The 22,713-nt window shown below is 46.8% G+C and overlaps 1 protein-coding gene across 1 annotated transcript in view; it reads left to right on the forward strand.

Moving 5' to 3' along the window:
* Nucleotides 1–268: 268 nt before the first annotated feature.
* The window catches only part of WDR90 (WD repeat domain 90), a 36,514-nt gene continuing 14,069 nt past the window's right edge, over nt 269–22,713 (forward strand). The window contains exons 1-29 of the mRNA XM_062588592.1: nt 269–294; nt 772–901; nt 1,511–1,687; nt 2,234–2,372; nt 3,493–3,663; nt 4,714–4,837; nt 5,723–5,790; nt 6,649–6,758; nt 7,712–7,807; nt 7,898–7,942; nt 8,688–8,750; nt 9,108–9,176; nt 9,826–9,936; nt 10,199–10,344; nt 10,681–10,738; nt 12,497–12,615; nt 12,830–13,006; nt 13,888–14,012; nt 15,182–15,298; nt 15,840–16,075; nt 16,534–16,677; nt 17,261–17,387; nt 18,696–18,826; nt 19,374–19,535; nt 20,206–20,334; nt 20,917–21,050; nt 21,147–21,184; nt 21,691–21,810; nt 22,254–22,436. Coding sequence (XP_062444576.1) covers nt 269–294; nt 772–901; nt 1,511–1,687; nt 2,234–2,372; nt 3,493–3,663; nt 4,714–4,837; nt 5,723–5,790; nt 6,649–6,758; nt 7,712–7,807; nt 7,898–7,942; nt 8,688–8,750; nt 9,108–9,176; nt 9,826–9,936; nt 10,199–10,344; nt 10,681–10,738; nt 12,497–12,615; nt 12,830–13,006; nt 13,888–14,012; nt 15,182–15,298; nt 15,840–16,075; nt 16,534–16,677; nt 17,261–17,387; nt 18,696–18,826; nt 19,374–19,535; nt 20,206–20,334; nt 20,917–21,050; nt 21,147–21,184; nt 21,691–21,810; nt 22,254–22,436 — 3,475 coding nt within the window. The remainder of the gene's footprint in view (nt 295–771; nt 902–1,510; nt 1,688–2,233; nt 2,373–3,492; nt 3,664–4,713; nt 4,838–5,722; nt 5,791–6,648; nt 6,759–7,711; nt 7,808–7,897; nt 7,943–8,687; nt 8,751–9,107; nt 9,177–9,825; nt 9,937–10,198; nt 10,345–10,680; nt 10,739–12,496; nt 12,616–12,829; nt 13,007–13,887; nt 14,013–15,181; nt 15,299–15,839; nt 16,076–16,533; nt 16,678–17,260; nt 17,388–18,695; nt 18,827–19,373; nt 19,536–20,205; nt 20,335–20,916; nt 21,051–21,146; nt 21,185–21,690; nt 21,811–22,253; nt 22,437–22,713) is intronic.

Consider the following 22,713-nt stretch of genomic DNA (forward strand, 5'->3'; position numbering starts at 1 on the left):
GCGCGGCCTCTCCTTCCCGCGCCGCGCGGCATGGCCGCTCTTCCCGGCAGCCCCTGCGGGGCTCCCGGCGCCCCGGGCACTGGCGCCCTCCGCCGCGCAGACGGCGCCCCGCGAGGGACAATCGTCCTGCATGCGCGCGCGGCGCGGCGCGGCGCGGCGCGGCGGGCCCCACGTGACCTCCCGGCGGCGGGGCGGGGCGGGCGGCGCGCGCGGATTGGCGGCGGGCGGGCGGGACGGTTGAGCCGCGCGGGGCGGCGGCGCGCGCGCCATGGCGGCAGGTAGCGGCGTCGGGGCGTGAGAGCGGGGGGCGTCGCCGGGGCGGGGGGCTGGAGGATGAGCGGCACCGCCGGGCTGGAGGGGGGGAGCCGGGGCGAGGCCCCCTCCCCCCCTCGGGGAGCTGGGGGGAGCCGGGTGAGGGGCGCCCCAGGGAGCCGGGGTGGGGGAGCCGGGTGAGGGGCGCCCCGGGGAGCCGGGGGGGGGGAGCCGGGTGAGGGGCGCCCCGGGGGGCTAGGAGGGGGGGAGCCGGGTGAGGGGCGCCCCGGGGAGCTGGTGGGGGGAGTTGGGTGAGGGGCGCCCCAGGGAGCCGGGGGGGGGAGCCGGGTGAGGGGCACCTTGGGGAGCTGGGTGAGGGGTGCCCCGCGGGGCTGGGGTGGGGGGGAGCCGGATGAGGGGCGCCCCGGGGAGCTGGTGGGGGGCGGCCGGGTGAGGGGTGCCCTGGGGGGCTGGGATGGGGGAAGCTGGGGGGAGGCGGTGGCGGGGTTGCGGGTGAAGCCGGGCGCCTGCAGGGCTCCTGGTGCCTGTCTCGGCAGTGTGGCAGAACCCCTACCTGAACGTCTTCAAGCACTTCAAAGTGGAGGAGTGGAAGCGGTCCACGAAAGAGGGGGATGTGACGACCTTCATGGTAACGTGTGCCTGCTCCTCCTAGCTGGTCCCGAAGGCGAGGGCGGGCCTGGCACCCGGCCCTGCAGCCTGCAGGGGAGCCCCCGTCTCCCTGGGCGTGCAGTGACCTGAAGAAATCTCGGACCCTCTGGCTTTGCCTCATCAAAGGGGGAAGAGGTGACCTCTTCTTCCCCTGTCTTTTGCTGGTTACAGCACGGCTTTTGAAGCTGTCTCCAGGGAGCACCTGAGTATCCCGCGTGGGCCAAGTGGTGCTGGCTTCCGTTTCACACCTATGTCATGTCTGGACTAGCTAAAACATACTGCTTCCTACAGCTGCTTTTGTAGCTGAGAATCTTAGCACTTACCATGAAAGTATTGTACAATATAATGAAAAGGACTCAGATACCTATAAAATACTCCTAAAATAAGTGAGTTCCCTAACGTAAAGCACCAAGGCTCCCCAGCCCTGATGTGCTAGCACCTAACTAGCTGATCTTGGCATACATCTGTGTGAACTAGTACTCTAAAAAGGAAACGGCTATTTGCCTTGACTGGGCAAACTGAAATCCCCCCTCTGTAGTCCTTTTCTCTGTTGCTATGTCCGTGCTGATACCTGCTTTTGTTTCTGAAGGACAAGACACTGAAGGGAACGGTGTTTCGGATCCGAGGCTCCATTCCTGCTAGTAACTACATTCAGCTTCCAAAGACCAGCACGCAGTCGCTGGGCCTCGTGGGGCGTTACCTCTACCTGCTGTTCAGGCCTATGCCAAACAAATACTTTGTTGTGCATCTGGATGTTACTACAGAGGTATGTGATACGGTGCTGTCTGGCTGCTAGTGTAATTGGCCCAGTAACCTGGTTAGAGGACTAAGAGCAGTAGTGGTTGTTTTTATAGAGGCTTGAAGCTGCAAAACTTGGACGTTAGGACATGGGACTGTTTTGTTGCAAGCAAGATGTCTGCTAGGAGTCTTTTATGCTGAAGTTCCCCAATGTGCTGTAGTAGCCGTTGAACTGGAGTTAAAGGAGAAGGTGCCATCCTTCCCTGAGCTCTTTCCTGTCTGATTGTCCAGAGAGCTCTTCAGCTCTCAATGTACTTCCAGTGAAAGCTGGTCTTTGTGGTCAGTGGTGATTATTCTGTGCCTGAGATGGTTTCTATTCTTATGCTATCTCTAGACTCAGGCTTCTGTCATCTTAGGGTCTCTCTACTCAGGGCTGCGTTGGATGAGACAAGAGACTGCTGCTAAATTGCCTAGGCTTGGAGCAGTGCTAGGCAAAGACTGCTTCTCTCTCTGCAGCATTTTCTTGCTTAGGCCACCAGGGTGACTAAAACACCGTGTATATCTTTGTCCTCAGGACAACCAGGTGGTTCGCATCTCTTTCTCCAACCTATTTAAGGAGTTCAAATCCACAGCTACATGGCTTCAGTTCCCCTTCATCTGTGGAGCACCCAAAGGGTCAATTTATGAGAGCACAGCCAAGACATCTAAGCAAGGTAAAGAGTACTGCGTGTGGATAGTGGCATCGCCCATGTCACAGTAGAGTGTGTCCTGGCCAAAAGAAATTACTAGAAAATGAATTTCATTCAAAAAAGGACTACATGGATTCAAGGAGGATGAGTGCATGGCTGTTGAACAAAGTGGTGTGGATGCACTGTCTTAATCCAGAAGACCCTTAAGAGCTGATTACTGTAAGCTAGGTGCTATGGCTACTGGGAGGGACTGTTTAGGCATGCCCTGTTCTTAACTGGTGGGGGATGTAATGTCAGGCTGGGCGTGAGTCTGGCCTAAGGCAGCGTGGCTGGTTGTCTGTTCTTTTCAGACCTATGCATTGTGATAGTGAGCTGTGAGATTCATTTTCCAGTCTGAGATACTCTCTTCTAATTTGCTATTGACAAGTCAAGCCTGGTGGAAATCTTGAGTGTTAAATACCTTTTACTTTAGTTTTAAAGGGCTTTAGGCTTTTTTCCTTTCTACATGCTGCAGAAAGAACCTGGGGACCTGATTGATTCAGGGTCCAAGGAAAAAAGGTGAAGTGCATTAAGTGAATAGTGTTTCCTGCAGTTGTATCAGCTAGGCTAAAACTGACAAGCACAGTCAGTTCTGTAGTTCAGGATGCTCTGTCATTCGACTGCCATTTGACTGCAGGAAGAGATTCCATCGTGGCATAACGTGGCAGGTTCTGTTGTGTTTGTGTTCTGGCATGAGCATGCAAGCCTGAAGTGCCAGCTGCCACTAAGTCAGTGATCAGAGTGTAGTGGCAATTACTGTTGTAAAGAGACAATTCATCTGAACCACTGAGTTGGGCATATTTCTGATAGATGTTAAACTGTGTGTTCTGAGGCCTCCGTTTGAGGGGCTGAAGATCATAGGTTTATACATGAAAATATGCATATAGTCACAAATCACCCTGTGTATGCTAGTGTTCATAGAAACGTGCCTCAGAGCAGAATGGTGACTTGCATGAGTGTGTTAAGAGACACCATTGGCCAAGTGCATGCTGTTAATATTGTGTTTCCCATTGTGCAAGGACCACAGCCCAAGTTTTGTAGTGTCTTCTGTCATGTTCCCTTACTACTCGATGCTGGTTTTGCAACAAGCCGTTTTGATCTCCAGATCTAGTGGGAGCAGCACCTGCCAATGTGCGCTGGACCTGTCTGATGCTTGATCTTCATTACATCCTCTCCATGTATCTCAACCGACGTTACAGCCATCTGAAGAGTGTCAAGCTCTGCTCCAACCTACTTGTGAAAAATCTCTGCACAAGTGACTTGCTGTTTGACCCAAGTAAGGAGCTGAGAGCTTGGGGTGGCATTCAATTTCTTGTGTGATATAAGCCAAGTCTGGATGTAACCTATAGGTCCTTAAAACTACTTTTACAGGCATGATTCCAGCAGGACTTTTAGCCTTAGAGTTCTTAGCCCAGCTTTTCCTGTAGTAATGATAGAAAGCAGAAAGGTCAAAAAACTGGGTGCAATATTAAAAGGTTCCACCTATGCTGGTGAATAAAATCACCTCACCTCTCTGAGAGGAAAGTGTTGTTTCTTATTTTCCATCTGGAAAAGTGAATGATTGGAGAAAAGTTAAATATCTTACCAGCATTAGATTATTGCAGGAAAATAATAAAAAGATGTAACTATACTTCACTTTTCATAAGCTTGTACTATTATTTAACAGAAGAACCTTTTTTTTTTGAATTTCTTAGATTTTTTTTCTTTCGTTACTGAAATCCAGAAATCTTCTAACATACTTTTTTTTTTTAAATCTTCCTGCTCAGTGCAGCAGAGATACTTCAATGAAAGCCTTTGTTTCTGACTTTTTTTTTCTTTAATACTCGCTGGAAATCTGCCAAAACTGACTGACACTTGAAAGCATCAGTGAGGAACAATCTATAGATGCTCTGTACCATGAAAGAAGTCTCCCAGACTCTGAGGGATTAAAATAAATAAAGATAAAATCTTGAAGACTCATCATTTTCATGAAGTTGCAAATACATCAGGGAAGGAAGAGAAGAAAATCAAAATAGAATCCTATGTGAAACTATAGAAAATAATACCAAACTAAGTCAATCTTTGGTAGAGGGAATTTATGACTTGATACCAAAAGTTTAAGCTCTTGCTTCTTTGGAAGTTGAGAGTTCCAGTAATATTCCTGTGCAAAGATGTATTTGTTACAGGCATCAGGGTACTTCAGTTGTAGTCTTTGTTTTTCAGACGTTTTCAAAGAGGGAAATTGCTGTTTGTTTCTGTGCCCCTCAAGAAACACATGATTTCAGCCACCTCCACAGGCTCCTTTGGACCTTGGAGAACATAGTTTTTCTGTCTTGTGTGCTACCAGGTGTGACTTTCTCTGAAGCCCGACAAGCTAACTTGGCTTGCCATGGTATGTCTCCCATGCCCCGGGAAATGGCATTCCCTGTGCCAAAGGGAGAGAAGTGGCATGACTGCTACGACTATATCAGGTATACTTGCTGAACACTACTTTTGACATCGCTGGAACTTTTTGATCTCTGTTCTTTCGGGTAGATCAACATGTATAGGAAAGCAGCAGAGTTAAAGCCAGCTAAGGAGTGTCAGCTTTGTACAAAGTGGGACCCTAGTTAAACCATTCTGTTCCCCTCAACTCTAGTGCTAAAATGTTGTGAGCATATCTATGGTCTGGGTTTAATTGGCGATTGCTGATATTTTGAGGCAGGCAAAAGGCCTTATGAGTTTTCAGTCGCAGAGCACTTTCTGAGCCCCAGGCCTGTAAGGTGATGACAGTTAACACCAGGCCTCTCTCTCAACAGAAGGGTGTTGGAGCTGGGCCCTCTTTGCTGGGATTGCTTCCGTGGCTAGCTTAGCTAAAAGCTTTTTTACTTGATGGCTCTTCCTAGGGAACACTTCAACTTCTTACTATTTCTCTTGTGCCTTAAAAGGTAGGCTTACAGTGGATACTAAGCTGTCATCAGCTTAGTGCCTCATCAGGCAGGCAGACATAGGTGTACCTTCTTCAGCAGAAGCACAGCTTTAGTGCTGTGATCCCATCTGTGCTGAGGTTTTTGCCAGATAACTGGGTTGGCCATAAATTGCAGCCCATCACAGTCAGCAGCATAGCAGCAGTACTTAAAACGTGCCGTGTAGACCTGAACCCTGAAAACAAATGCTGTAGATGAGACAAAGGAGATGCTTTAATATCCTTGTGTCTGGGGGAGGAGGGAGTGAGAAGGGAGATTTTGCAGGAGTCAGCCAGCTGAATCTGCTTCTGTGAAGAGGCTTTTGTGCCAGACAGTTAGTTATCAAATAGGATTTCTGGGTTCCTGTGCAAAATCCTAATTAAAAGGTGCCTTTCCTCTGATTTTGTTCAGGTTTCCATCTGACGGGTCCAAACTGCCATATGACTCGATCCAAAAGAGCTGTTCCAGTCCTGCAACAGGTAGGAAGGCTGGAGTCAGTGAGCTGAGGCTGGGCCAGGCCCTTGGTGTATGCCTGAGCAGTGTGCCACTAGCTTCTTGGGCTCAGTCTGAGGTATTGTCCGACTCCTGTGTGTTGTCCAGAGCCCTTCGTATTAGCCATTTACATAAAGCTCTCCAACAACACCTCCCAGAGGTTTAGAGACACTTGAGAGAGGCCCTGCACTTTGCAGAAGACAGATCGTCCCCGGAGGAGCTGGCTGAAGTACCTGTATTTGTTACTTAGAAGTGCTGGGAAGTTTTAAAAGATGATCAGAGCAAACACCTTTTTTGACTAGTGAATTTTGATGAGTCTTTTCAGGAAGCTGGACTGTGGATCCTATTACAAAATCATTACTGAGCAGGCAGCCCTTAGTGAGTCTCCTGGGGTTGGAGTCGATTCCCACCTCCTTCCTGACCTAGGGCAGCAGATCTGCAGGGTGTTTTTTCTGTTTCGTAACTGTTGTAACATGTAGTTTCAGCTAGTGCCTCATCGGGGACTTGGATGGAGTTTTCATTGCAGTTTATTCCCATGCCTTTCTAGATTCCAAGAGCAGCTGCCTGTTTCCTGATGCAGAGGTTTTCCAGGTGCTCTTGACCTGCAGATAAAAATAACAAGAACAAAAAACCCATGGAGCTTATTACTTACAGTAGGCATACCGAGTGTAGAAATGAGTCTGTGTTTTTCTGTTATAGACCATTCTATGTTCCTTGTTTGTTGCTAGACCTTTTTTTAAAAGGAAGAATAAGAAGTTGAATGAACTGGCAGTTATTTACTCCATGCAGGAGTAGGTAATAGGTCAGAGGGTTACAGAGTCCAACCCTCTCCTCTTGTGAGCCAGGTGGCCAAGGTTTGGAAGATGCGTATCACCAGCTGCCCCAGCCGGTAACACTTACAAAAGCAGTCCGTGACCGTCTGTCCCTCATCCAGCAGATAACCAGTCCCAAAGCTGTGAGTATGCCTTGGAGAGAGAGTGCAGCTTCTTCCTTTCTGCCTTATGGCGTTTTTCATACCTGTCTTGCCTTTTAGTTTCTTTATTTAGGATGTACAAACTGCTTTTTGTCATTCACAGCCTTGTCTGGGCATGGTCTGTTGACCACAGCTCCCCAGTTAATGGCTTTGTGCTTCAGTCTGACATAGCACAGAAGAAAGACCGGATAAATGCCAAGTACTTTGTGATTTCTAGTCTTCTATCCTCCACATCTCCGCTGAGGCAGCAAATAGTTTTTCTTCAAATTATTGATATGAATTAAGGACTTAATCAAGTGCCCTTAGGATGTCTCTAGCATAGCAGCACACAAAATCCAGATTGTTGGGAGAGCAGGCAGCTGCCCCTAGCCACTGAGTTCTCCTTCCCTGTTGCTAGTGACGCAGGCACTGGTGTTTGGACCCTTTCTTACCAGAAAGGTAGTAAAGGTGAAGGAGAGTGATACGCTTTTGGAGAGAGGGACTGGGGAAATCTGTGCTGCTTATGCTGTGAAGGAGAAAAAAATAAATGCAACCATTTGCTGTCCTGAGTCAGGATAAACCAAGTTAGTTAGCCAGTGGCTTTCAGCTTCCTCTCTGCAAGGTGGAGAGGCTGTTAAGAGCTGGATCTTCCCTTGGGTTTTAGTTTTTTGGCTAGAGGAGTGTAACTGTTCATGAACAATACTGGAAACCCAGGGAGACTGTCTGGTTAACATACCTGGACAAGTTAGTTACCTCTAGTTAGGTGACAGGAATGCTCTCCCTCCACATTACTCTGTCGTTTGTATCCCCACATTTCTCGCATACATGAATGTTTGGTGCTTTTATAAAGAGTCACTCAGGAATAATGCTGGTTTCTCCCTGTCTCTCCCTTTGCAGTGGGTGTAAGAAGATGGGAGGGAAGTCAGATCTGTGTCTGAGGCTTTGTTCTTTCTCAGATGCCACGTCGGTGTCCTCTAATTACAAAAAGCATTCCTGAGGTTCACCTAAAAGCCCCAGGACCTCTGGAAGTCATGCATGCTGGGGAGCAGGAGGTAAACAAAGGGAGACTACAAGGTGCTGGTGACTCTGCTGGGCAGTCGCCAGCAGTCACTGATGGCAGTATTCACGTGTATGCTCACAAGACAAGCGAACGAACTACCCATGCTGTCAACACTAGCTTGGAGGAGGTAGGTGAAACACTGAGGAATCACAGCAGCCTAATCCTGTGCTTCATACTTGGCACAACTCTGCATTCTGTCTGTTTGGTAGTGATTCTTGTTAGTGCTTCCCTTTCGTTTGGTCTTCTTGTAACTTTAATCGCAGGATGTTTTTGTAAAGAGGAGAATGGACTTTACCCTGAGCTCTCTGGGCTTTCAGCACAAGCTATTTTGATTCCTGTATGGAGGACTCCTTCCCAAGCTAGATCCTCAGTCAGCATATGTCACTAGTGTAGTGGGGCCAGTTTTCCCAGCTTCACATCTTTCCGGTGCCTTTTGCTGTGTCTTGTGGGACTGAGTGAAACACTAGCCTCCATTTGGCACTCTTATCACGCCTGCATATGTGCAGACCCTCATAACACTCTGTGAATGCTGAGACGTGTGTGTGTCCATCCTAGTTGCTGGGACTGTTTTGGGATGTAGGGAGCACAAGACTGGCATCCAAACAGCTGAAGGCTTGCTTGGATAAGGTAGCTTTGGGACATTTATGGCTGAAGCATGTGATGCTTTTCAGCCCAGCAGAAACAGCAGAGGAAACCAAAGCTTCAGGCTGGAATTTCAGTTAATGTCAATCCAGTCCTGTTGCTGAAATTATTTTTTCTGATTTAAGTTCTTCCCACTAGTATCCTGTATTTCTTGAAAGATGGACCATATGTCTTGTTTAGAGATGAATGCACTGACATAAAACCAATAATGTGTTTACTGATTTTTCTAGAGTGTATACACAACGGTCACTGGACCAGATGTGCTGTCTGGTAGGAGAGCCTCTCACTGCAGGGTAAGATAACAGATCTTCCCACAGCATCAGCCTGCTCTCTAAGAATTTTTTGGACATTAGGAAGATCTGTTTATAACCTTCTTAGCCTAAGCAGCAGAACTTCTTAAAATAGGATGTCAGAAGATCCCAGTTCCAATTTGCTTTCAAGTTGGATTTCTGGCTGGTCAAATACTTTAAAACTATCCTCTTAATGGGAGAGAATTCAAAGCAGTCTCTGTGCTTCCAAGAGAAACTAGAAATGGGGGCAGAGTGGCCCAGTAGTCCAGAAGAATGTGGTAGAGCGGTTAATGATCTGGCCTTATTCCTGCAGTGTGACAATGCTGTCTTTTTTTTTTTTTTTTTTTTTTTTTTCCCCAGAGGCTTTTACCGGATCCAATCCTGAAGCTGAGGATGATTATTGGCTTTGGAGGTTGCAGCACCAAATGGGTCAGTAACTGAAAGAGTTTGGGGATTTTATCTGTAATCACATGACTAAGATATTGATTTTTCAGAGGCATAGAAGGCCGTTAAGTGCTAAAATTCCTTTACTGTTTGATGGGAAAAGGACCACATAACAGATGAGCATGACTGTATATTTGGATGTAGGTCTTCCACTATTCCAGTAGTGAATCAGGTGCCCTTTTAGATCTCATGTTCTGCATTTTAACATGTCTTGTGCCTTTAGAACCTGGTTTGCTGGAGTCTAGAAAAGGACTATGGTTTGGGTTGTTTCCATGTGGGACTTTGCTTTCTGAGATCCCAACCTGTGGTCTGTGTTAGAATAAAGAAGGGGTCTTTTTGATTCATGCAGTTCAAGGCTCTGGCAATAACATTATTTTCCATGTATCTGCAGTGCATATACAAGATGTGATTTGGGTGGTAAATTCACTGAATTAACTAGGACATCAGCTGGGCTCTTTGTTTTCCATTGCTGGTTAGAAGCATACTTAGATGAGAGCAGTCCTTTCACCTGCACGTTTGCAGCACATCTTCAAGTCTCCCCGCATGTCTAAGAAAGCTCTGCCGATCCAGTCTAGGCACTGGGTCACCCCTGTGGGATCTCATCCTCCCTCTCGTTCTCACATTTGTTCTGCAGGCACTGTGGACTCAGAATAACTCTGCAGTGGTCTACCCCTGCCATGCTGTTATAGTGACCATGCAGATTCAGACTGGAGAACAGAGGTTCTTCATTGGACATACAGATAAGGTAAATACAACTATCCTTACAAAGGCATACCACAATGCTGTACTTGCCAATACCTGAGAAGTGGATATCTCTCTGCTGCTCCTGTCCAAAGCGCTATGGTAAAGCATCAACTCCAACTGTGAGGAGGCTGTGAAAAGTCCAGCTTGGGCCCTTGCATCCAGAGCGGGTTTCAGGAAGAGCCTTGGCTCAGCGGCAGCAGGATTTAACCACCTGTCTCGGTTTTCCCAAATGTCGGACACCTCTAACCTGATATTTCCCACAGGTGTCAGCACTGGCATTCAATGGAAACAGCACCTTGCTGGCTTCTGCACAGACAGGCCCCTTGAGCGTTGTGCGCCTCTGGGAATTTCCAAAGGGGAACTGCTTGTCAGTATTTAAAACTCATGTCCGGTCACTCACATCCCTGAGGTAGGTTTCAGCCTTGGAGCAATGTGTGAGGGAGCAGGAAATGAGACCAGGGATGCATTTGGGTGGGCTAAGTGTTGCAATATGGCAACTTCTCTGTGCTATGAGTGCATGATAAAATAGGGCTGATTTATAGGTCTCCTTTGGCTGCATTGTGTTTATCACCAAGACCTGCCGGCAGTTACTCCAGAACAGCTGCTATACTGCCAGTTTGCTCCCTAATTTATCCCTCAGGACTTACTGTCTCTCCATATCCTCAGCTTGTCTCATTTTTATTCCCCACTAAGGTGCACTTGGGCCATGAGGTACTGGATTTCACTGAGTGTCTTGTTCTTGCAGCTTTTCCTACAGTGGAGCAGTTCTTTGTGGCATTGGAAAGGATGGACATGGCAAAATGGTGAGAACTAAAACTTCTGACTTTCTGGAGTTTTTTTTACCGTGCAGAACAAGTGTCACAAGATACCTGCTCTCTTAGATTACATAGTTATTCTGTAGACAGACTGCTGGTATGGGCTTTCCGAGACGTAGTGACTTTGAAACGTTCTTAGGAAAGACTTCTCACTGTGGATAAAGAGAGATCTCATTTTCATTAGTTGATGAGAAAATACTTTTCTTCTGTCAAATATCTATGTGTATTTAAAGTAACTTGTGTGGAGACCTGCTAAGATTGACCTTTATGCCTATTTCTGTCTTCTGGTTTATGGTCCCAGCTAGACTACCAAGGCAGCTGTGCAATTCCATATGTATCCTGTGGGGATCACTGTAGACTAACATACATTGTTTCCTGGTATCCCTGCAGCAGTTCTGGCCCACCTGGCTGAAGGTGACACATGTTTGTGTGGCATTTCAAGCTGGAAGGCTTGAAAGCACTTAGTGGAAAAATGGGCATTGAAATGGGAGATTCAGGACTGGAGCCCAAAACCCTTTTGTACAGCATCTAGGGCAAGCAAGGCAGATGTGAAGTTAAACCTTTCAGTTCTGAGCATTGCAGACATTGTGTTTTGAAAGGGATGCTGGGGCACTCAAGCTACCACCCACTGATGTAGCTAGGGGATGACGCAGATCCTGCATGTAGTAGTCAAAAATAAAATTGTTTTGTGGGACTTAAGGTTTTACTTTATCAGTATAGCTGTTTTCATCTAGTAATCCGTTACAGAGAACTAGTAGTATGTTAGCTGTGCTATTGCTAACTGCATACGACCTGCAGGAAAAAACAAGCAGTCACAGAATTGCTCCAGCTTTTTTGCAGCACAAAGCAACTGTTTTATGTTCAGGCTAGGGGTGTGAAGAACTGAAATTCTGGGTGAGGGGAGGGAGGAAGGCAGAAATCAACCAGCTGAGAGCAGCACTTGGGCTAGGCAAAAGGATGTGACCGTGGGAGGTGCTGTAGGAATATTCAGGAGCATTTCTCCTAAGGTGACACCTGGCAGCACAGACCTGCTGAGGCTGAGCTGAGTCTGTTTTTTAACACTGTCCTAAAAGAAAGAGTATTGAATCACTTGCATTTCTTCAGTGTTCTTTCTGTTTCCTTTGGGGATGACATCCCCAAGTCCTTGTCAGTCCCCCTTGTCAAAAGCCTGCGGAGACCACCCCATGAGGTGGACTGAGGCTCTGTGCACATCCCTGGATCAGAGGATCCATTACCACTGCTTTCCTGCATAGGCTGACTTTTGTTGCCCCTTGGGATGGGTGTCACAAGCAAGCAAGATTGGAACTGAGCAAAGTGCTTCAAGAACCAATGCAGCAAAGGAGAGGAGTACAGCTGGACACAGTCTACCTCCAGGTTTTGCAGAACATCTTAGCCCTAGTGTTGCTCTTATAACTGAGGAGGCACAGTTTTCACTGTTCTGTGTGCAGCTACTGCATTTTCTTTCCAAATGTGAGCCTCGTTGCCAGGCAGCTCTGGGATATAGAACCTGTAATTATTGATGACAGACAAGTATATTGCAGTAAAGGTTTGCCAAACTGTTTGGACTGTCCTGAACCCTCCACGTGAGAGGCTTTTTACCCTCATTCAGTTCTGTAATCAGTACTGTGTGCACAGTCCCAGAGCGCGGTCTCCCGTATGTGCAAATGTTCACCTGCTCTCGTGAAGAACTTGCTGGCAGGGCATCCACATTTCAACAGCTCTACCACCACTGTCTTCTTTCTTCAGATGGTCATAGTGTGGAACACTGCTCAGGTGACCCGTGGCAGAGAGGTAGTTGTGCTGGCCAAAGCACACACAGACGTGGACATCCAGACTTTGAAGATTGCTTTTTTTGACGATACCAGGTAGTGTGCAAAGAAAACCTAAATTAACAGTGCAAGATTTGGCACTGCTCTAGGGAGGCTCATGACACTGCTGCAGTTCAGGCTTGCGGGCACAAGGCACTGCTGTTCGCATTCCTGTTTTCCTTTCTCGCTATCAGCATACCTCAGTCTGCTTCCCTTAGAGCATTAGCCTTTTGCCAGGGGCTGAACAAACCCTTCCCAGTTCTTCATACAGTCTCTTGTGTAACAGGATGGTGTCGTGTGGCAGGGACAACGTGAGGCTGTGGCGAGTGCGGAGTGGAGCGCTGCGCTCGTGTCCTGTGAATCTGGGCGAGTACCATTCCCTGGAGTTCACCGATCTGGCCTTCGAGGAGGGGCACTCAGCGGAGCGGGAGCCAGAGGACCGCACGCTGTAAGGGGCTGCTGGGGTCTGCCTTTGCCTTATCCTTTCAGGGCAGCCTGCCAGGATGGAGCTCTATGGCTTTCTGTTGATGAGTGGAGGAGGCCACATGCAGCCATGACCTTGACATCCTTCTTTCCCCTCCTTTCTAGGACCACAGAATTTTGTTTTGATTTTCTCTGCAGCATGCAAGTGCCTCATGCAGCTGGGAAAGCCTCTACCCTCCCTCAGCGTGCCTCACTTCACAAAAGAAATTCAAATACTTTGCAGAATAGCACAAGAATTGGTTCTTTCCTCTTCTGTGTCCTATTGATGTTTTGACAGTCAGGTGTTTAGTGATTCTCTATTTCTGCTTGAAACTTGTGGTTAATTTTCTGTTGGCAGTGGGAGGAGTATGGTGTAACATATCCTCTTGTATATAGACAAATGCACACTTTTTAGTGTTATTTTAATCATCAAACTGAGGCTAATGTTACCATCATACATTGTTCCAAAACCACATAACTGTCAGCTCATATGACCTCTGCCTTCCTCCACAGGCTATGTCATATGGCAGACATAATTTTCTTTTTGAAGTCCACACTGAACTTTTAGCCCTCTCTGATTAGTATTTCAAAGGGGCAGAAGAAAAATAGGGAGCTCCAGCTTGCACCATTGTTTGTAGATTCCTAGGCTAGCTCGTAAGAAGTCACCCTTGGACCCCTGGTTAACCTTTTATGTTATTATGAATTGGAATCGCTTTTCATCAGGCAGATGGAGCTTATCAAGTTATTCTCCGCCTCTTGACTAAAGCACGCTGAGACACACTGTAAACCTAGGGGTTTTACAAAATGATGTTTGTACAGTCCATCTTATCCTTCAGATACCAGAGTAGAGGTCTTTGTCCTTTCCAGCTTTGTCTGCAGCAAGAGCGGTCACATACTGGAAATAGACTACAAGAATGTCTGCATCAGAAGTGCCCGGCAGCTCCTGCCATCCCAGCCCTGTCACCAGCAAGAAAAACAAACCTGCAGTGCAGGTAGGGGTGTGAGGAATGTCTCCTGGCGTGAAGAAGTGAGCTGGCATGGGATCAGCTCAAGAATGACCAGGATCAGAAATGATTTTAAACAAATTTTTTGAAAATAAACCAGCTATTTAGCTACTGCTAAAGATTATTTTGGCTTGATTAGATCATTGCTAGCTAACTATTTTCCTCTTAAGTACTGCAATAATCTTAGTACAGCAAAGTGTCATTTTAAGACAGAATATTGGCATTTTAAATGCTGATTGCTCTTTCAGAGAAACACTGCTTTTAGAAACATGAAACAAGGTCTTAATTTGCTGACAGGAATCTTATGCAGAGATGTAAAAAGAGCTAACAGATCAATGAAAAGATAGATCTTGGGGATTTTTCATTATTCAGCCTGTGTGAAGTGTTTGGGAAATCTTTGATGCTTATACTAAATAGTACAACTTTCAGCTCTTCCATTGATTTTGACAGCAGGAAGAATTCACTTTCAAGTGTGATTGTTCTGGTATCTTAAAACTTAGTGCAAGTTGAACTAATTAATCTAGAACGTGCCCCTTTGAGAGGTGTGTAATTCCAGTTCCCTCTTCATAGGTGATAACATGACTAATAGAAGATTAAATATGGTCCCTGGGTTCCTCAATGGCAGCATTGCTTGCTGTATCCGGTGCTTTCACCAATGGACTTTGTGCCAGAATGAAAAAGTCAGTTGCTTTCCCAGTTTCTGTAGACAGTTACCCACACTTATTCTTCTCTCTCACTTCTCACTGTGCTGCAGAGAAGATTTGAAACATGAAAGAAAACAGTGTTGTAACCCAAGCAGCTACCATAAGATGTGTGTTACCACAAGATCGTATTCAAACTAAATGTGTGGCACAATTTAAAAAGTGGTAAGAAATGCATTGCCTGGAAAGAGTAGAGTTGCAGTCATGATAAACAAATGTACTGGAAGAGGGACCGGGGATCAAATAGATTCTGAACTCTTAGAAGGGGTAGATAAGATTTTTCCATAGAGGTAACTTACATTGTCATTTACAGTGGGATTTCTTGCATCTTTTTCTAAGATGTTCAGCTGCTGGTGCGGGTGAACAGTTGAACTCTGCTCTTGGATGGGGTCACTCCTAGTTGAGTTTTCTTGTTTCTTCCAGTGACCTAGGTAGCTTTGTTTTCTGGGTTTTCAGGCCCTGGGATTGCTATAAACAGTATTAGTGTCTCCTCAACATTCTGTGCCACGGGATCAGAAGATGGTTATCTGCGGCTGTGGCCACTGGACTTCTCTGCTGTCATCTTAGAGGCAGGTGAGTAACCTGGGACTTGTGCTTCTGAGTTCCATATCTGTATCAACCTGTTCCTATGAAACAAAGACTCCACTGCAGTGCTTCTGAAGCGATTCTCATTTATGGGTGCATTTTTATGCCTTCTGTAGTCTAGTCTTGGGGTGACTATCTTGGAAGTTGTCACCTCAAGGACAATTAATTCATGTTCATTCTTGTGAGTTCGAGGAGATGGATGGGAACTCCTGGATAAGAACAGGCAGTCCAACTTGATTTCTATGCTCTTATATCCAGGGTTCCTCTATCCAGTGAGAAATTAGAGAAGTCAAACAGTTCTTCCCTCTGAAACAAACAGCATTACAGCAGAGCCCAGGAACTTCTAGAAAGAGCACAGGTTAACTTGTCGCTAAACTGAAACCTCCAAGCATTTAGTCTTGAGGTCATGTAGGATGTTCATTCCTGTGGGCAGTACTTTCCTAACTGTGAATCTGTTTCCATAGCTTTGATCCAGATGCTTCTCTTTCTTTTTCCTGGGCGGTGTGCTGACTGGTGTGTCTTTCCCCAGAGCATGAGGCTCCAGTGAGTTCTGTCTGCATCAGTCCAGACAGCCTCAAAGTTCTGTGCACAACCACCACTGGGAATCTGGGTTACCTGGATATAGAGTCTCGAGACTATAACACCCTCATGCGCTCTCACACGGATTCTATTTTGGCATTTTCTGTGGAGGGAGTTCGGAAGCAGATGGCAACAGTCTCTCAGGATAACACCATCCGAGTCTGGGACCTCATGACCATGCAGCAGGTAGGTGAGGAGAGAGTTATCAGGTATCATAGATTTCTTAAGTTTGCCTTGTCTGTGTTCAGTTGAGTTATCAAAGTTCTGCTGTTCAAGAGCTCTTAAATGTCCTGCCTGAGGTGTGGGGTTTAACGTGGGTAAGAAATCCTTCCGATGTGTGGAGTTCTGAGACATTTAGCTTAATGTATAATTTGGCCTTAGTTTCTGAAGGCATAATTGAACAAAATAATAATCCTCCGTCTCTTGAATGTTGCTAGTTAACACAGGACATAATGCCTGAAGGATTTATCCAAGTCTCCCTGAAGACTAGATTTCCCTGGGCTTTAGGGGCAGCCACGCAGGATTAGATTTGCATTGTGGGAACAGGCTCACAGTGGAGTCTGAGATTGTCTTGCTGTGTTACATGTGCCTGCCAGGTACTGATTTATCTAGCTTTTTGCCTGGGATATGTCTCTTCCCTGCAGCTGTATGACTTCACAGCTGCAGATGAAATGCCATGTGCTGTGGCCTTTCACCCTACTCAGCAGATCCTTGCCTGTGGCTTTGACAGTGGGATGGTGCGAGTCTTCAGCTTGGCTGCCTCTGATCTCCTAGTGGAACACAAGCAAGTATTCGCAGTGGCAGTTGTACCCACGCGTGGGGGTAATTGCTGAGTGTCCTGGCAGCAGGCACACTGATCTTGGAGGTGGGCCTGTGCTGGAAAGGTAGTTTTCTTAAGCTCGACAATCCTCATGTCTCAGCTGGGTGGTTTTCAAGCAGGAAAGCCTGGTGTGCCAAGGCTTTGGGTGATAAGAATGTAACCTCAGAAACCTATAAGAACTTTGTTTGAGGACTTACCAGCTGAGAAATGCCTAGAGGTGGGTAGGGAAGGGGCTGGGGAAAGAGACAGTTGTCCTGGGGGTTAGCTGAAAAAGAAGCACTTGTGAGCCTTGGCATGGGAAATGGAGGATGCCCCAAAGGGGGGGTGAGCACATCCCATCCAGGGGCAGCAAGGCCGCTGCACTTGCTGCTTAGTTTTCCAAAAAGCTGGAGTATTGGTTGTCCTGGACTGCTGCAGGCAAAAACAGTGGGGTTCTCCTCCTGTCTCCCGTTAAGTTCATTGCTACGGTGCTTAACTATGTTGCATTGATGTTGCTACTTTTTTCCTCTCCTCTACCCCACCTTTCTTGTTTTCCGTCTTTTTCTAGGCAGCATCGTGCTGCTGTCACTGGTCTGATCTTCTCTCCAGATGGCAATTTCATGTTCAGTTCCTGTTCACAGGGAACTTTGGCTCTTTACAACTCTGCAGTACAAAAAAGCCATGTCCTGAGAGTCTTGGGTAAGGCTTTGGAGTTGTTGTGAGTTGACTTTTTTTTTTCTTAAATAGCACAGACATCCTACCCCAAAGTCAAACAAGACGCAACCTACTGAGGGAGAGTGATTTTCTGAAGGCTCTTCCGAGCTGTGTCATTAGCATTTATATGATGTGTGGTAGCAAATCTTAGTGACTGTTAACCCTTCCATACCAGCCCTGATTCAAAAGCTTTCAAATTGCTTGGTGATTCAGTTTTGTGAATGGACTGGAATTGCATAGACCTGCCTTTTTGGATCTAGATTCAACCATATATTGTTTAGAAACAATACAAGCATAAAGTGTTCATACTTATTCATGGCCAAGCCCCAACTCTTTGAGTTTTGTGTATGTGCAGTTTGATTTGTTTAAGCTGGATCACTTCCATAATCCTGCCTGTAGCACAGCCACACAGAGCTGTGCTGATAAATTGAGAAGGTAAGTGCTGCAGGCAGGGGTGAGCAGTGCAAGGGGTAAGGTAATTTTGAAATATTAATGTCACGGTTAATTTATGCTCTTTTTGAAATCAGCTGTGGCAGCACAGGGAGGCTTAGACAGAGAAAGGGAGCTCTGTTATGCAGTTCATTATACACAGAGGAAGAGCCTGCCCCAGTGAGTATGCAAAGTATGTGGAAAAGGAATAAGGGCTCAGAGAAATCAAAGAACTTGTCCAAAATCACCCAAGTTTGGTGTCAGTGCTGCAACTGGAACTTAGTACTTTGATTCTGCTCCAGCCTCAGTGTTGATCACTAGCTATGTTCCCAGGGTCATAACAGCGCTAGTGGAATAGATACAGAGCAATCGCTTTGATTTCTGTGATTCTGTGACCTTTGGATCTATCCACCCATTAGAATGACATCAGGGCAGAGGGGCTCTGCAGTGACTTCATTCTGTGTGGGGTTCAGCCACTCATGCTCTAGCTGCAAATTCACATCTATAGCTGCTTGTCACAGCTTCCTGTACTGTTAAAAAATAAACACTTATATCCATATTATTGCAATTACTTTCTTTCTGCCTTCCTTGAATGTACCACGTGCTCAGACAGCTTACAAACCGTATATCTAGACCTTGTCTTTGAGGTGGTTCTCTGCACATTTTGGATGCTGCAGATGACATTTCTGGCATCTTCCACAACTGAGGTTGCTTCTTTCTGAGGCCAAAACGTTAATCGAAGGCTGACTGAGAGGCAGGAAAAACTGCAGCTACCACGTCAGCAACAGCATCACAGAATGAGCTGGCTGTAGCATGTTGTCTCTCTTCCTCTCTTCACTCTTTCTCTGTTCCTGTGGTCCCCAGGTAACGTGGTGGTCCGGAATGCTGGGAGTGGTCCTGATGCCTTGGTGCTTAGTGAGGACAGCCATCTCCTGGCCTTTGTGGGTCCTACTAAGTTCATTGTGACCGTGATGGAGGCCTGCTCCCTCAATGAGGTACCTACCACATTTCTTCACATTCCTGTGGGAGGCTGGGGAGAGGGGAACACACTGCAGGGTGATGCAGAATGGGAGAGGAAATTCCTATAGGTTGTATTAAATAGAAATTAAATGAGATAGATCAAGAGCCTCGTGCACCATCAGTGTTGGAGAAGGCCCTTTACTGCACAGCAGATGCTGGTTTGAGGTGCTTATAATGAGGTTTGTTTTCCATTCTGGGAGGTGGAAACAGTAAATTCAAGGTTTCTTTTCCTCCAACTTCATGCTGCTCTGGAAAGATAATTAGGAGAAGGGCTGTGTGGACAGTCAATTTTGTACCCTCTTCTTGAGCTACCCTGCTGGGTAAGGGGGACATACTTGGCCTGTACCCTGCAGCCTCTTATTAGACAGCTGGCTGGATTGTGGGAAAGGAAAGAGCTTGGGGACTCCATGGCTTCTGTTGAGAGAGCCAAGGGAGAAATCTTTGAGGCTGCCCAGTAGCTGTTTTTGAGGCTTCCACAGTATTTGCTCTAGGACGTTTGTTCAGTGGCTCCTTGTTTCACAGCTGCTAAAGGTGGATGTCAGCATCTTTGATTTGGATAGCACAGCCCTGGACTCTGCAGTGAGGATCTGCTTTGCTCCTGTGTCTCAACGCCAGCTCCTGGTATCCACTTCTTCCAGTAAAATCCTTGTGCTTGATGCAAAAAGTGGACGACTGGTGCGAGAGGTAGGGCACTATGAAATTCCTACACTGAGGTATTTACCCATCTTGCTTTGATAGTTCATGTTGGTGTGGGAGGATGAATGGGAGAAGAGATTATCCTGGAGTTCACAGGTTCTGAAGAAAAACATGACTGACAAGTGGATAGCTATCCTAATGTGGTCATGCTCCAGGTGAACCTGAATTTGTCTTTATTATCCATGCTGCCATTTTGCTGAAGAATAAGGGCACAATAAATTGCTAAAGACACTTAAAGCAAACGTGTTCCATTACACCGCAATTGATTAGGTGTGCATATAGGACTGGTTACCCTATCTCACTGGTGGGCTAGTGAAATACCTGAATGAGCCCACCAGAGCATTGGAGATGATCTGACTCTCTCCTAGTGAATCTGTTCAGTCAGTGTGTTCAGTTCGTCTGCAATCTTCATACACCTTGTGATGTAGAAGAAACTACAGACCTGTGTCAGGAATGTTGAGCATCTCTGGCTCGTGTTGTTTTAAACTACTTTTAAACTACTTTTTCACTAGAGACCAAAAGTATTCCCCTTCATTCTCCTCCATTCAATGAATCTGTCTTTTCTTGGGGCTCAGGCAGTGATTAGCTTACTGATAGCAAGCTAGCTCAGTTAATGCTGATGCTGCTGTGTCTTATTGGTGCTGTGTCTTATCCTCAGGTGCCTCCTGTGCACAAGCTGTCCTGCTCTTCCTTGTCACTAAGCAAGGATGCCAGGTACTTGCTCACTGCTGGTGACAAGGTTATCAAAGTGTGGGACTACCAGATGCGCTTTGATATCAACTTCCAGGTACTGCACACAAAGGGAGGGAACAGGGTTGATGTTGCCTACATCTCTCAGTTAATACATTTCTGAATCCCTGGAGGAGAAAGGAGCAAATGCACTTTTGCATGATTTGGCCCAGTGCCCTCAATCCCAATATGTCTCCAATGTGCCCAGCAACTGAGAAATACAGTTGTATTCCCACCTGGAACATTCTAGTAATTACATGCACAGAGCACATACTGGGATTGCCAAATCACTGCACTTAGTGAGAACCTCTGCCAAAGACCAGAGGCAGGTGCAACCTCTGTTTTGGGGACAGAGCTAAGCTGAGAGGAAAATGGCTTGCCCTGGCTTTCAGCAGAAATGAGAGCTAGGATAAGGTTTGGGATTTTCCAACTTCTGCTTGTTTCTTGGGATTGGTGTGATTAAGATACAGCTCTGAATGTTGGAGGTGTAGTGCTGATCTCTGAGAAGATCCTCTGATGAAGTATTGTAGACAGAAGCTTCCTTCCCTGGGTATTCAGGGCAGGGAGTCTTGTAACCACAATCCTAATGGGACAGAGGTGGTTATGGAGTTTGAGAAGTTCGAGACCTCCTCTCTCTCAGGTATACATTGGCCACTCGGAGCCAGTGCGACACGTGGCCTTCACCCCAGACCAAGAGCATGTTGTCAGCGTTGGAGATGCCATCTTCCTCTGGGATTTCCTAGCTCTGTCTGCAGAGGGGTCACCCCCAGCTGCGTAAGTGCCCTGTGCTGGGCAATACTCTCCCCTGCTTCTCTTTACCTCCTGTGCACCACCCCCAGCAGTGTAACTCTGGTCTTGTTGCCTTTCCAGTGTGCATTCTTCTAAGGCTGATCTGCTTCCCAGAGCAGGTGAGTTTGCTTCCTCCCATGAGTGGCACTGGTCAATGCGTTGGCAGCTTTTCCACAGCTGCTCTTCATGGCACAGGATAGTGGTTGCGGGAGTGGATTTTTGGTTCCTTACTTTATAGAGTTAGATAGTGGGGGCTAATTAGCTGATTAGCCTAAGGGACTGCCTCCAATTGACTAGCTCCTCTCCATGAAAGTCTGCCAAGGAGGGGATCTTCTGAGCAAAGCAGCTCTAGGTTTTTGCACTAGGTTTTTCAGTTTTACCTTCTGCCTTTCCCTGCTTCCTATCTTCTGCCTCCATCTCTTCCGTTTCTTTTTTTCCCCTGCCCTCTCTGTCTGTCTCTCTGTCCCTTCCTTTCTTGAAGGAGAGAAAATAATGCACTGAGAAGTGGCTCCTCCTGTATAGGAGGAAGTTGGAGAAATCAGTTTGAAGGCATCACCATCAATCACCTCAAGAGGATTTATGGGATGAAGGGAGATATCTCGCACAGAGCATTTTCTTTTCACAGAAAGGAGCTTTGAGAAGCTCAAGGATGCCACTGAGATACCTCGGCAGACAGCTCCTCTGCCATTGTTGTCTTCACCACCATGTCTGGGTGTCGGTTCTGTCCACCAAGTGGGATGTCGTGGTAAGAGGAATTGCTTGCAGGAAAGGGAGAGCTGATTTAGGGAAAACTTCCTGTCTCCAGCAGCAGCCAGTCCATGAGCAGCAGCAATAGTCTCTGTCCCCCAGTCCCTTTTTGTGAGCTGAGAAATGCCACTTCACATTTCTCTCTCCTAAATTGGACAAAGCCATCCAGAGGGGTGTGTGTTGGGGGGGAGGATCTCAGCACCCCTTTATCCTTTTCTCTGCTTTATACTGTAGGCTGCTTGCATAGCTTTTCTGAGGGTTATGGTGAATACTTTGTTGAACATATCTAGTAGAATATGTCTGCTTTGCACTCTACCCTAGCAGATGGACTGTTATATAGAGCAGGAAAATGACATTGCCAAAAATCAAAGGGTTGGTCACACACAACGCAGTTCTGTAGGACACAGGCAGTTCTCTTTTCCCACCAATTTTTCTCCTCAGGTATTTTTTCTGAGTCCGATGAAGAGGAGGAAGCAAATCTCCTGGGCAGCAGCAAAACAATGGCAAATGGAGACAAAGACCCCTCGGTCCTTGTGGTAGAGTCGGTCAGGAATGAGGAGCCTTTTGTTGTGAGGCCCAAAGTGAAACAGGAGAGCTCGAGGTCTCCCAGTCACTCAGGAAATGGTAAATCAAGGAGATTCCTGTCTTCTGAAGAGCTTTGCTCCTTAGGGGCACAGGGGGCACAGGCCTGCAGGGCAGCACAGCTCTGTCTCTGATAAATGAGGAAAGATCAGTATAAACATGGGTACACATAGACCCAAAGCAGCACTTAACATACTGGTGGCTTGCTGGGCCAGACACATGCCTTAAGCTGTGAGACGAAGGGCAGCGTGTGTTCCTAGGGGATCTTCCTTTGTCCTAGGTGTAATTTGCCAAAGGAAATCAGTGTTAAGAGAAACTT

This window comes from Rhea pennata, chromosome 15 (assembly GCF_028389875.1).
Source record: "Rhea pennata isolate bPtePen1 chromosome 15, bPtePen1.pri, whole genome shotgun sequence".
NCBI lineage: Eukaryota > Metazoa > Chordata > Aves > Rheiformes > Rheidae > Rhea > Rhea pennata.